General features: G+C 45.9%; 2 protein-coding genes across 4 annotated transcripts; both read left to right on the top strand.

Annotated features, from left to right (window-relative positions):
* Window positions 1–5426: 5426 nt before the first annotated feature.
* Window positions 5427–11019, top strand: ZNF32 (zinc finger protein 32). 3 transcript variants are annotated; one of them, XM_030798578.1, is made up of 3 exons: window positions 5427–6090; window positions 8684–8822; window positions 10080–11019. In XM_030798578.1, the coding sequence occupies exons 2-3, from the start codon at window positions 8753–8755 to the stop codon at window positions 10829–10831; spliced, it is 822 nt and encodes a 273-aa protein (XP_030654438.1). In that variant the 5' UTR covers window positions 5427–6090; window positions 8684–8752; the 3' UTR covers window positions 10832–11019. The 3 variants fall into 3 exon arrangements, with proteins under 3 accessions (XP_030654438.1, XP_030654440.1, XP_030654439.1); XM_030798580.1 differs by having other exon boundaries at window positions 8684–8826; window positions 10080–11017; XM_030798579.1 differs by lacking the exon at window positions 5427–6090 and adding an exon at window positions 7768–8174 and having other exon boundaries at window positions 10080–11017.
* LOC115831229 (cuticle collagen 14-like) lies at window positions 6099–7710 on the top strand. Its single transcript, XM_030798581.1, has one exon. It carries the CDS (start codon window positions 6182–6184, stop codon window positions 6542–6544), a length of 363 nt encoding a protein of 120 aa, XP_030654441.1. The 5' UTR covers window positions 6099–6181; the 3' UTR covers window positions 6545–7710.
* Window positions 11020–11953: the final 934 nt, after the last annotated feature.

Here is an 11953-nt window from a genome sequence, read left to right as displayed (position 1 = left end):
ACAGAAAAAGAATAAGAAGGCAGGAAGCAAGAAGGGCAGATTGTTTGTGTGTCCCTACAGTTATCTTGCAGTTTACCATCATTACTACCAACAGATATTATTTTCTTCTTTAAAATGAGAAAATGCCACAGATTCAAAGAGATTATGGAGACACAACAATTGGGTGCAATGTAGGATCCTGGATTGGATCCTTGGAAAGAAAATGAACATTAGGGGGGAAACTAGTGAAACGCAAACAAGGTCAGCAGCTTACTATTAATTATTACCATGATGCCTTTGGGAAGCTGAGATGGGTGGATCACAAGGTCAGAAGTTCAAGACGAGCCTGGCTAACATAGTGAAACCCCACCTCTACTAAAAATACAAAAATTAGCTGAGCGTGGGAGCGGGTGCCTGTAATCCTAGCTACTTGAGAGGCTGAGGCAGGAGAATCACTTGACCTGGGAGGCAGAGGTAGCAGTGAGCCAAGATCACGCCACTGCACTCCAGCCTGGGAGACAAAGCAAGACTCTGTCTCAAAAAAAAAAAAATTAATTACCATGATGCATGGTACCAATGCTAATTTTCTGGTGTTATTATAATTCTGTGAGTTGTTAATATTAGGGGAAGGTGAGTGAAAAATATATGTGAACCCTCTGCATTGTTTTTGCAACTTTTCTGTAAGTCTAAAATCATTTCAAAATGAAAACTTAAAAGAAAAAAGTTTAAAATGATCTCTCTCTGCATATTCAAGGATTCTCAATCATTTTCATCTTTTTGGAGATCAACCAACTCTTTGATGAAAAGTAGGTACCTTCAGCGAATTCTTTGATGAAAAGTATGTACCATCTGTCCTAAAGAGCCTCAAGTCCACTTCATAGTTTGGATGGTTGCACCCCAAACCTTATGTTGAAATTTGATCCCCAGTGTTGGAAGTGGTGCCTAACAGGAAGTGTCTGGGTCATGAGGGCAGATCCTCATGAATAGATTCATGCTCTGAGCAAGTTCTCACTCTTTTAGTTCCCTTGAGAGCTCCCCCATGAGCTGGTTGTTAAAAGAGCCTGGCACCTCCTCTGTCTCTCTCGCTTCCTCTCTCACTGTGTGATCTCTACACACCACTCTCCTTCACCTCCCGCCATGAGCAGAAGCAGCCTGAGGCCTCCCTAGAAGCAGATGTTGGCACCAGTCTTCTTGTACAGCCTGCAGAACCATGAGCCAAATAACCCTCTTTTCTTTATAAACTACTCAACTTCAGGCATTCCTTTATAGCAACACTAAATGGACTAAGACATCCACTTTTGCCATTTCATCAGTTCACAGACCCACATGGAGCCCATCTGTGGGCCTCAGTGAAGATCCCTAGCTCCAGGGTCCACAGCTCAGGACTCAGGTGTGAGAGGAAGTAGCATCCAACAGTTGATCTGATGAGGAACACCTAGCTCCCACTTCAGCTAAGGGAGGAGACCACCCCTCATATTGTCTTATGCCCAATTTCTGCCTCCAAAGAAAAGAGAAGTGAAAACTAAAAAGCAGAAATGAAATCCACAGGCAGACAGCCAGGCGCCACACCCTGGGCCTGGTAGTTAAAGATCCACCCCTGACCTGATCGGGTTATGTTATCTATAGATTACAGACATTGTATGGAAAAGCACAGTGAAAATCCTTGTCCTGTTCTGTTCCGTTCTAATTACCAGTGCATGCAGCCCCCAGTCACGTATCCCCTACTTGCTCAATCAATCATGACCTTCTCACACGGACCCCGTTAGAGTTGTAAGCCCTTAAGAGGGACAGGAATTGCTCACTCGGGGAGCTCGGTTTTTGCGACGTGAGTCTTGCCGATGCTTCCTGCCAAATAAAGCCCTTCCTTCTTTAACTCGGTGTCTGAGGGGTTTTGTCTGCAGCTCATCCTGCTACACAGCCACATTCATGTCTTCAGCCTCTGGCCACGTGGGAGACCTTCCTACAAAATGGAAGACAGGAATGCAGGACTTCATGCTCCTCCATGACATTTCCTCAAAAGGTTCATTATGAAAGCACAGCACTCACACACACAATACAGGGCACATAGTCTTTGTGAGCTGAGGAGCACCATGAATACATCCTAAAGGGGTCCTGACTGCAGCCCCACTAAGTGTCACCAAACAGGGTAATCAGATCTGGGCATCAGAGTTTCTGCAGGAAATGTTGGCTTAGCCCACAGTGCTGAAAACAAATGCAAATTTGTATTAGGTATGGGTCATCTGCTCCACCCCACACTTTCCCTCCCACTTTCTGGCTTATAAGCAATTCCATCAAGAGGTTAAAGAAGGGCATAGCTGGCTAAATGGTACAAATGAAAGGCAAGACCCAAAATCTGCCCGAAGCCTGCAGAGATAGCTTCCATCAGTATGATTTTTATATGAATAGTTGTGGGAGTTATGAAGGGACAAGAGTAATGATGCACACACTAGGCTCATGAAGGCCAAAGTCTTCATATCCTGAGTTTATAAATCAGGTGCTAGTGAAATCAAACACAAGACACATTTGCTCAAAAGGACAAAGGCGGCTTCAGAGAAAAGGAACAGTTTGTCCAAGGAGAATCCATGATCACTTCCAGCCCTGAGAAATGGCTAGCACATCAGGAAATGCTTGGACAGCTCTGGCCCAGGTTCAACAACCTTTCCAAAGAATCACACTAAAGCACAGATCCCTTTATCCTGGGGGTCCAGCTGCCCAAGCTTGGCCACCAAGACGGAGGGGTCTGCAAGAAAGCTGACTTTCTCCCAAGTGCTCCATAATGGACAGAGTAAGAGGAGAATGTGGAGTGGACAGAAGGCTTGCACAGTGCAGTGAGTGTGCAGAGCACTGAGGAAGGAGGAACACAGCCAGTGGGGACTGAAGAGGCCTGCATTTCTGACAGGGACTGGAGTAGACACAGATGGTAAGCACGATGGAAAGTGTTCTGATCAACCCCCCAGCCCAGGAGGGTGGGCTCTCATTCTACCACTCTAGACCCAGGTGCAGTCATGTGCCACATTATAACCTTTCAGTCAACGATTGGCTATATATATAACGGTGGTCCCAGAAGATTATACTACCATATTTTTACTGTACCATTTCTATGTTTAGATACACAAATATTTGCCATTGTGTTACAACTGCATGCAGTATTCAGTACAGTCACTAGCGTGTGACTGTACTGAATACAGTCTAAACCACTGAGCCTAGTGTGTAATGGGAGGTACCATCTAGGTTTGTGTAAGTACATTCTATGATGTTCAAAGATGAAATCACCTAACGATGCGTTTCTCAGAAGGTGTCCCCATCACTAAGCACCAAATGACTGTGTTTGTTCAGAACTATGGCAGCAACTGAAGGCTTCAGCTTCCCTAGAGCTTCACAGTCTCATGGAAACTTCAAGGGCAGCCAATCCTTTCAAAGGAACTAAAAGTCCTTTCAAAGCCAATAATTCACTTCAGCAACCTGGACCCTAAGGCTTTCATTCCACAATTAGGATGCAATTATCTGATTATTTTTCCCCGAAGAAAAAATTCTAGAAGGAATATGTGCATTTTTAGGACTTTTGGTATGCACTGCCAAATGTCCTATCAGAGCAGTCATCTCAATTTACACACGGACAGACATGTCCACTTCCCCAGTCTCCTTTGCAATCTTTGCCATTTAGTACTTGGGAGGTAATTTTCATTTGTTTCAATTGGAAATTTTATAAAATGAATAATGAATGTATTTTCCTTTCATTTGTGTGTGTGTGAGTTGCTGTCCTTTGCCACATTTCTAGTGAACTGTCTTTTTCTTATTGATTTGTATGGTGTCTTTAAGTATGACAATTGCTAATATTTTCCCAGCTTGTCACATGTTAACTTCATTTAGTGGTGCTTTGGCCACACAGAAGTGCTGGATTTTAATCTTCTTCTTTATTGTTTCTGCCTTTGTTACATTGGTTAAGAAAGCCTTCCCTGGTGGAGCTTGCAGTGAGCCGAGATAGCGCCACTGCACTCCAGCCTGGGCGACTGAGTGAGACTCCATCTCAAAAAAAAAAAAAAAAGAAAGCCTTCCCTATGCCAAGATTATAAGAAGATTAATCCATGTGTTCTTCTGGGCCTTTGTGGCTCTGTGTCTCCCATTTTACATTAATCTATCTGGAGGTTCTCTTGGCATGGGAGTTAGGTAAACATTCAACTCCCCCCCCAACCAATGTCTAGCTCTTGTCATAACACCATTTATTGAATTATCTGCCCTTCCCCTAATATTCTGAAATGCCTGCAAAGTAAGGAAATTGTTCTTCGGCAATTTTTCTAATCTACACTGCCGACGATGATTTCCCTTTCACCCTCACCCCATACCCTCCCTTTTTTTGAGTATTTGCCTTAAGATGCAGGTGGTGGGTGAGGATGTGCCCCATTCTGCAGCCGGGCAGTCTGTCTATGGAGGCTGGGGTCACATCAACCCCAATCCTAACAGCTTTCTCCCCTGCTTTGGGCCCTTCAATGTGTCCACTTTCCTGAGACGCCTTAAGGGAGTTTATGCAGATTTATAAAAGCGACGGTGGTCTCCCCTCACAGCCACCTTTTCCCACCAATGCTTTGTCATGTACCTTCACGGCAGGATCTGAAACTTGTCCTAGTGTCCACAGCCGGCCTTGACCTCAACAGAACCTATGTACCCTTGTGCGAAGCAGCGGACGCAGCCTTAGGCCTCTGAGCCTTGGCCTTTGCTGTGTGCCGCCCTCCACCCCTTTCTCTCTCAGACTTGGGAGGAGCGAGGGGAGGAGCCACCTGGGGCAGTTCAGGAGTGGGGAGCTTCAGGACAGTTTGCACCACACACTCTAGGACTTAGCTGTGCAACACCCCTGACCCCCATGTGAGGAAGGTGGTGTTTGTTTTCACCACTAGACTGTCAGCCCCTCCCTAGGAGCACGGAGTGTGTCTTGCTCACATTCGTGTCGCCAGTGTCAGCACTTAAAATGGGTTCAACGGATAAGTGTTGAATGAAATTCAGAAATGATGTGCAATAGTAAAAGCTAACATTTAGGAACCAACTTATTACTCACACGACACCTTTGCATAGTGAGTGAAATTAAGTTGTTTGGTTTAACATATGTGTGGCTTTGGGGTAGAGGACAAGAACATAGCAAGAGGAAGCATTCTTTATTAGTCCTTCACGAAAGAGGATGGACAGACACGTCTACGGAGAGGGGCTCCAGAGGCAGGGACCCAGAGAGACGCTCTGCCAGGCGCAGAAGAGCTCCAGGATGTGGCCCTGATCCTGGAAAAGTGCGTTTAAAGGAGGCTTAAGGCATATCAGACAGCCTGGCCAACATGGTAAAACCCTGGTCTCTACTAAAAATACAAAAAAATTAGCCAGGCATGGTGGCACAGACCTGTAGTCCCAGCTACTTGGGAGGCTGGGGCAGGAGAATCACTTGAGCCCAGAAGGCGGAGGTTGCAGTGAGGCGAGATCGTGCCACTGCACTCCAGCCTGGGAGACAGAGTGAAGAAAAAAAAAACAGACATTATTAGAGAGGCTTTATCTCGTACGTGTTCAAAAGCAATCATGCTCCTCCCAGTATCTCAGGAAGACTGGACTGCCTGTGTTCCTGTTGCTCTTCACAGAAGCTCCATGAAAGCGGGCTTCGCCTTTGTTCATGCAGCGAGCGGCTCAACACATGAACTCGAGGCTTTATCAACGGATTTCTTCCCAAAACTTCGTTTCCTTCCGCGACGCCCTGCAAGAACCCTGGATTCCTGAGTCCCTGGCTCAGCGTCTGCTACCCCGATGCTGTCAATCAGATCCTGCTAATCTGAGCGGCCGTGGCTCCGTCCCGGCTCCGCGTCCGCTGACAGGTCAGCGCTGTGGGTCGCCGGATTACCAGTCCAAACGGGACGGCTTGAGGTCTCCGCGCCCCCGGGACCCGCGGAGCCCGAGCGCAGGGCGCGCCAGAGAACTACATTTCCCACAGTGCTCTTGGGGAGCCGGGGCCGCCGAGATCCACGGCCCGGCGGGGGGGCTCGCGCGGGGACTCCTGGGAGTTGTAGTCCGTTCCGCCGGCGCCGGCGCTGGCGCTGCTGCGGGCTCGGCGCCGGCCTTTGTCTGCGGGCACGCGCCGCTGCGGTGAGTGAGGCCGCCGGCCGGGTCAGAGCGCCGGGACAAGGCGGGGCTGCGCCATCAGGCCGCTGTCCCGGGCCCTCCGTGTGGCCGCCTTATGCCAGCGGCCGCCACGAAAATGAGCAGGCCTGGCCGGCCCGGGCCCCGAGGGTGGCCGGCCGCGAGCGGAGAGGTCGGCGGTCCGCAGAGCAGGGTCCAGTGGACCGGAGAGCGGGGTGCCGAGGTTCAGGACGCAGGGCGGGCCCGGGGCCCGAGGCGGGAGGGCAGCGTCTGCGGAAAGGAGCAGGGACCATGGGGTCACGGCGTGGGAGGGGGAGGCCGCGGCAGGCTCCCCGGGCCTCCGTGCGGGCTTCAGCGAGTGCGGGAAGCCGGTGCCGGCCTTCCGGGGTGGGAGGAGAGGCAGCCCCTGCGGGGGAGAGTAGGAAGCCAGGCAGTGTGTGGGAAACCACGCTACCCATAAGCTCCTACACCTGAAACTGGCCCCAGGACATTCTCCAGACCGCCAAGTGTACCCCTCTTCTCATCCGCCCTCCAGAGGACGCCGGATTTTAGATCTTAAGTCTGCTGGTCTCGTCAGATACCCCTCCTGTTTGGTTCTTTCCTTCTCATTGTCCTATCTGATAGGACAGTGTTAGTAATCTGTTTAGTAAGTGGGGAAACAGAGTCAGGGCTGCTGGGTTACTTGCCCAAGGTCATATCCTGGGGGAGCCACAGCAAGAAGCCAAGACTCTCACGGACTAATTCTAAGCTTTTCCCAAAGGATATAATAGCCTTTCTAATAGGAAAATCAATGTTTTTAATTATAAAGCCACTTTTACAAAATCTTGGGAAAACTGCTTCCTCAGACCTGTGATCTAGGGAGAAAAATAGGACAATTTCTCCCTTACTAATCACGGAGGTCCCTGATAGGCGGCGGAGTTGTAACTTGAAGACCTCACAGCAGGTGGAGAGGCAGAGCTGTGAATTCTACTCTAATTTCTGGAATCCCCAGCGACAGAGTCCAACCCCAGGCAGCAGGCGCCATGTACTCCAGGGACTTTTAATGTGTGTGCAGCTGTTGAGCAAGAATACCTTGAACTTCCAAATGATGTGCCGGCACGCTGGTAGGGAATTCCTTTGTAGCTTGTGTTCCAAGTTGGAAGTGAGTCCTCCAAATAAAAATGTAAATGCCTTTCCTGGTCATCACAGCATGTAGCAGAATGTGCAGTTGTCAAGAAGAACCAGGTGCTTAGGTTGACAAAACAAATAATGGTAGCATCATACTATTATTTCATTAAATAAGAAAGCCAGCATTTTGATAGGACATATTAGAGGGAAACAAGGAATATGCATTGAACCACTGCATTTCTTAAAAGTAGGAATTCAGTAATTAGGATCCTGAAGTAAGAAGAAATTTTTTTTAAAAAAATAGATCATGTGGGCCAGGTGTAGTGGCTCATGCCTACAATTTCAGCATTTTAGGAGGCCGAGGCAGGAGGATCACTTCAGGCCAGGAGTTGGAGACCAGCCTGGGCAGGATAATGAGACCCAATCTCTACAAAAAAAAATTTTAAATAATGTTTAAAAATTAGCCAGGGTTGGTGGTGCTTACCTGTAGTCCTAGCTATTTGGGAGGCTGAAGTGGGAGGATCCGTTGAGTCCAGGAGTTCAAAGTCACAGCAAGCTATGCTTGAGCCACTGTACTCCAGCCTGGGCAACAGAGCAAAACCTTGACTCAGAATTTAAAAAAAAATTAAAAAATAATTTAGAGCACATACAAGAGGATTCCTAGGATCTGGAAGAGTAATTCAGTCTGGTCAAACTCTCTTCCTTTCTGTTCAATTTTATAAGCATTCTGACCAGCTCTTTAGTGATCAGGAACTAGACAACTGTCTAATGTAAGAGCATACACTTTGGATCCAGAAAGTCTTGGATTTGAACCTTTGCTCCACCTTGACTTCTTATTTTCTGTGGGTTTTTGGGCAAGTTACTTAACCTAGTTGGAGTGCCTTGGGCTTGGAGTCCAGAGTAGGTCTTTCTTTTCCAAGAATTGACAAGTGTTTACACTTGGTCAGAACTGGTATTCTTGTATCTTCAAGAGCAAGAGAAAGGTGAGTCTGGGTCTGGAGCCTCCTAAGAATTGTTCAGTGGTAACAAATGGACTCTCTTGTTAAGTCTTTGTAACTACAGATAACTGGAGAGCCGATTGGTTCCAACCAATTGTGAAGGCTGAAATGTTGTTTTTTTAAATTCTGAATTCCTCTGGGGTTTGGAGGGAAGAAAGTAGTAGGTGGTTAGGTGGGGAACCAAAATGGAAGATCCCAGTTACACACCAAGACCAAAGTGTAAACAGGAGTGACTATTAACTTGGGATTGGCAGGAAGAGATATATGTTTATGTGTTCTCTGCTTTCCCACATCCTGCTTCCTCCTAGACTCATTTGTGTGTGGTCCTGGTACCTTTGGGCCCATTTTGCAGTGACATTTTAGTAACTGACATTATGTCAAGCAATCTAGGTTTCTTACATTCATTTATGTCTCAACAACTGTTGACTTTTTCCTTCTCACGTATCAATTATTCTGCCCTTTCCTGTTTGTTTCTGTTTGTTTTTCTCCCTCAGGTGCTCAGGAACAGCCCATGGAAGAATCATATGAAGAGGTGGTGACTGAGGTCGTAAGCAGGAGTGGACATGTTTGGATTTCCAACAGCTACCCTGCTGGACTGTCATGGAAGATATGCCCAGAATGTAGCGTTCTTCAGTGAGTGAGTCAGTTGATGGCTGGATGCGCTCAGCTCACAGATATTCAGTGTCCCTGTTCTCAGCACTGGTCGGCAGTCTGAGGAAGCAGAGGAGACCTTGCTTTGGTAGAGCTCGCTGTTCCTAGGGTTATAAGAAAAGCCTGTGAGCTGGAGTTAGAAGTAATAGTAGAAACAGAGCAAGAGAACCATCTTGATATGGAGGTAGTGTTGAAGTAGTCTCTGAGAATGAATGAGCAGCTTAAATCTCAGCACTGTCTCTGAATAAGGCAAGGGAACAAGGAGAAAATTACCCTGGAGTGACACCAAGAAAACTGTTAATGGTGATGAATGGACCCATATTTAAAGTGCACCGGGAGGCTCAGATGCAGGGCAGTATTAGGAAAAAAAAAGTCAATATCTGCATAGAGAATAACTTCCAAACCAAAATTGATTTCAGTTTTGCCATAGCTTAGTAGACTGAAAATAGCAAGGATTTTAATGGGAAAAATTCCTTGGATCAGATTCTATAATTGCCATGGCTACATCTGCAGTATCAGACAGATTATTTAACTTCCTTAAGCTCCAGGTTCGTCTGTAAAATGGGACAATAAGTTCTATCTTGTAGGGTTGCAGGGATTAGCAATGATAGATGTAAAGTACCCAGGATTGTGCTACATATTTTCTGAGGTCATGGTGCTTATTCTGTTGTCAGAACAGACTGGAGAGAGGTGGATTTCTGAAGAAGCAAATGCAGCTTCAGTTTTAGGACCCCTCACTTGCATTGGTCTCTCCAAGACCCTGTGCTTAATTTTATACATTTTCTTAAAAGGGTGCCTCTAAAATGGGAAAGTTTTAGGCCTTATACAGCCTGGATCCACACCTGTTTTGGAGTCAGATAAAAGTTGGGTATGGGGCTCTGTGTGATTCTGTATAGTTTTCTAAATTTTCTGAGCCTGTTTTCTGACCTGTAAAATAGAGAAAACCATGTTTATCTTACAAGGTTATTTGTTGGTCTAAATTAAATTTAGAGGCCTCACACTGCTATGGAGAATGCCTATTTGAGTCTGCTCTAACTTACCTAGCTCTGTGACCTTTGACAGTCTCCCTTTGCTCCCATTATCTGTATCAATCTCATGGCATTGTTTTCAGGATTGCATTGTCTATGCAAAGAATAAGGCCTGGCACATCATAAGCACTCAAAGTATTATGTTTCTTTTTCCCTATTCTAACTCAGCATTATTGGTGCTTCTTACATGACTTCCCTCTCATTTTCTCAGATGTGATGACTGAAGCCCACCACAAATATGACCACTCTGAGGCTACAGGATCCTCAAGCTGGGATATCCAAAATTCTTTCAGAAGAGAGAAGCTGGAACAAAAATCCCCAGATTCGAAGACACTACAGGAAGATTCACCTGGAGTGAGACAAAGGGTCTATGAGTGCCAGGAGTGTGGAAAATCCTTCCGGCAAAAAGGTAGTCTAACATTACATGAGAGAATCCACACTGGTCAAAAGCCTTTTGAGTGCACCCACTGTGGAAAAAGCTTCAGGGCCAAAGGCAATCTTGTTACACATCAGCGGATACACACGGGAGAGAAGCCTTATCAGTGCAAGGAGTGTGGGAAAAGCTTCAGTCAACGAGGTAGCCTCGCTGTCCATGAGAGACTCCACACTGGACAGAAACCCTATGAGTGTGCTATTTGTCAGAGAAGCTTCAGGAATCAGAGTAACCTTGCTGTTCACAGGAGAGTTCACAGTGGTGAGAAGCCCTATAGATGTGATCAGTGTGGAAAAGCCTTCAGTCAGAAAGGAAGCTTAATTGTTCACATCAGAGTCCACACGGGCCTGAAGCCCTATGCCTGTACCCAGTGCAGGAAGAGTTTCCACACCAGGGGGAATTGCATCCTGCATGGCAAAATCCACACAGGAGAGACACCCTATCTGTGCGGCCAATGTGGAAAAAGCTTCACCCAGAGAGGGAGTCTGGCCGTGCACCAGCGAAGCTGCTCACAGAGGCTCACCCTTTGACCACTCTCTTGAAGAGAAGTTCTCTTTATGAATTAAGAGTACAAAATCCTCTGAGATGAAGCAACCTATCCAGTTCTATGGAATGAATGGAGAATCTTTCAGAAAGACCATCGGGTAGGGCAAACTGACTTTTCTCCTTTCCCCCAAAAGAATATGAAAAATAAATGTCTTGTTTATTATCATTATCATGTATGTTTTATAATTTCTGTCACTCTATTTTGACCTGATTTTTAAAGGTACCCCCATTAATCTGGTGCCACACTAGAGGTTGTTCTGTGTATACCCGATACAGATTTTAAATTTATAGTTGACACCATCAGACTTTTATAAATGTAAAAAAATCAGCCCCTCATCAATCCCAAGTTATTTTTCTTCCCTACGTATTCAGATTAATCTTGTTTTGCCTTCAAAACCACTGGGCAAAATCCATGGGGCAAATCTAGTTACCTTTATAATCTTCTTGTTGAACATTTCATTACCTGGATGATACCCCCAATAACCTATTGTAACTAACCACTCATGTCTGTAGCAAGGGGCCTAGCCTTTTATTACAAAAGAAAATTTCTTTCCAAGCCTGCAGAGCTTTAGTTTGTGCACTGAGACATACTTCAGTCCTCCACTTCTAACTAGGATAGAGATAATTCACCTATAACCAAAGAGCAAACAACTACTGTCTGTGCAATTTTTTAAAATCTTTAACCCATTTCTCTGCATCTACTAAAGGGACTCCTACATTTTCAGAGACCTTCACTCCCTCTTTGGTAACAGGAGCAATATCTTGGGGTTGGGTTATCTAGAAAGGATATAAGTGTTCTTATTACCAAACCCAGACTTGTAGTTTGTAGTCAATAATGAACTTCCACTTTCAAACAATACTATCCTCTTCCTCCTGCACACAGACAAAGAAATTTGGAATTCTAACCCATCCTTTTTTCTGACCTCCAGGGGATGAGATTTGAAGAAGGCTGCAGAGGAGAAATTGGTTTTGAGGGGAAGTTTCCATTTCCATTTTTTAAAATCTTAGCCATCTCTATAATTTTTCATGCTGAGCATTTATGTAAGTGAAATGATGGATGATAGAGATTTTGGTTTTCTTGGTAAGACACCATTCCATCCTTTCTA

This window comes from Nomascus leucogenys, chromosome 18 (assembly GCF_006542625.1).
Source record: "Nomascus leucogenys isolate Asia chromosome 18, Asia_NLE_v1, whole genome shotgun sequence".
In the NCBI taxonomy this organism is placed as follows: Eukaryota; Metazoa; Chordata; class Mammalia; order Primates; family Hylobatidae; genus Nomascus; species Nomascus leucogenys.
Note: the sequence above shows the minus strand (reverse complement) of the source record. Positions and strands in the feature narration are given on the sequence as shown.

Excerpts from the sequence above, each read along its gene's own strand:
- LOC115831229 (XM_030798581.1), top strand. The coding sequence starts at position 6,182 with ATGCCAGCGGCCGCCACGAAAATGAGCAGGCCTGGCCGGCCCGGGCCC.
- ZNF32 (XM_030798578.1), top strand. The coding sequence starts at position 8,753 with ATGTTTGGATTTCCAACAGCTACCCTGCTGGACTGTCATGGAAGATAT. Across the intron at positions 8,823-10,079 it reads CCAGAATGTAGCGTTCTTCA|ATGTGATGACTGAAGCCCAC; the intron begins GTGAGTGAGTCA and ends TCATTTTCTCAG.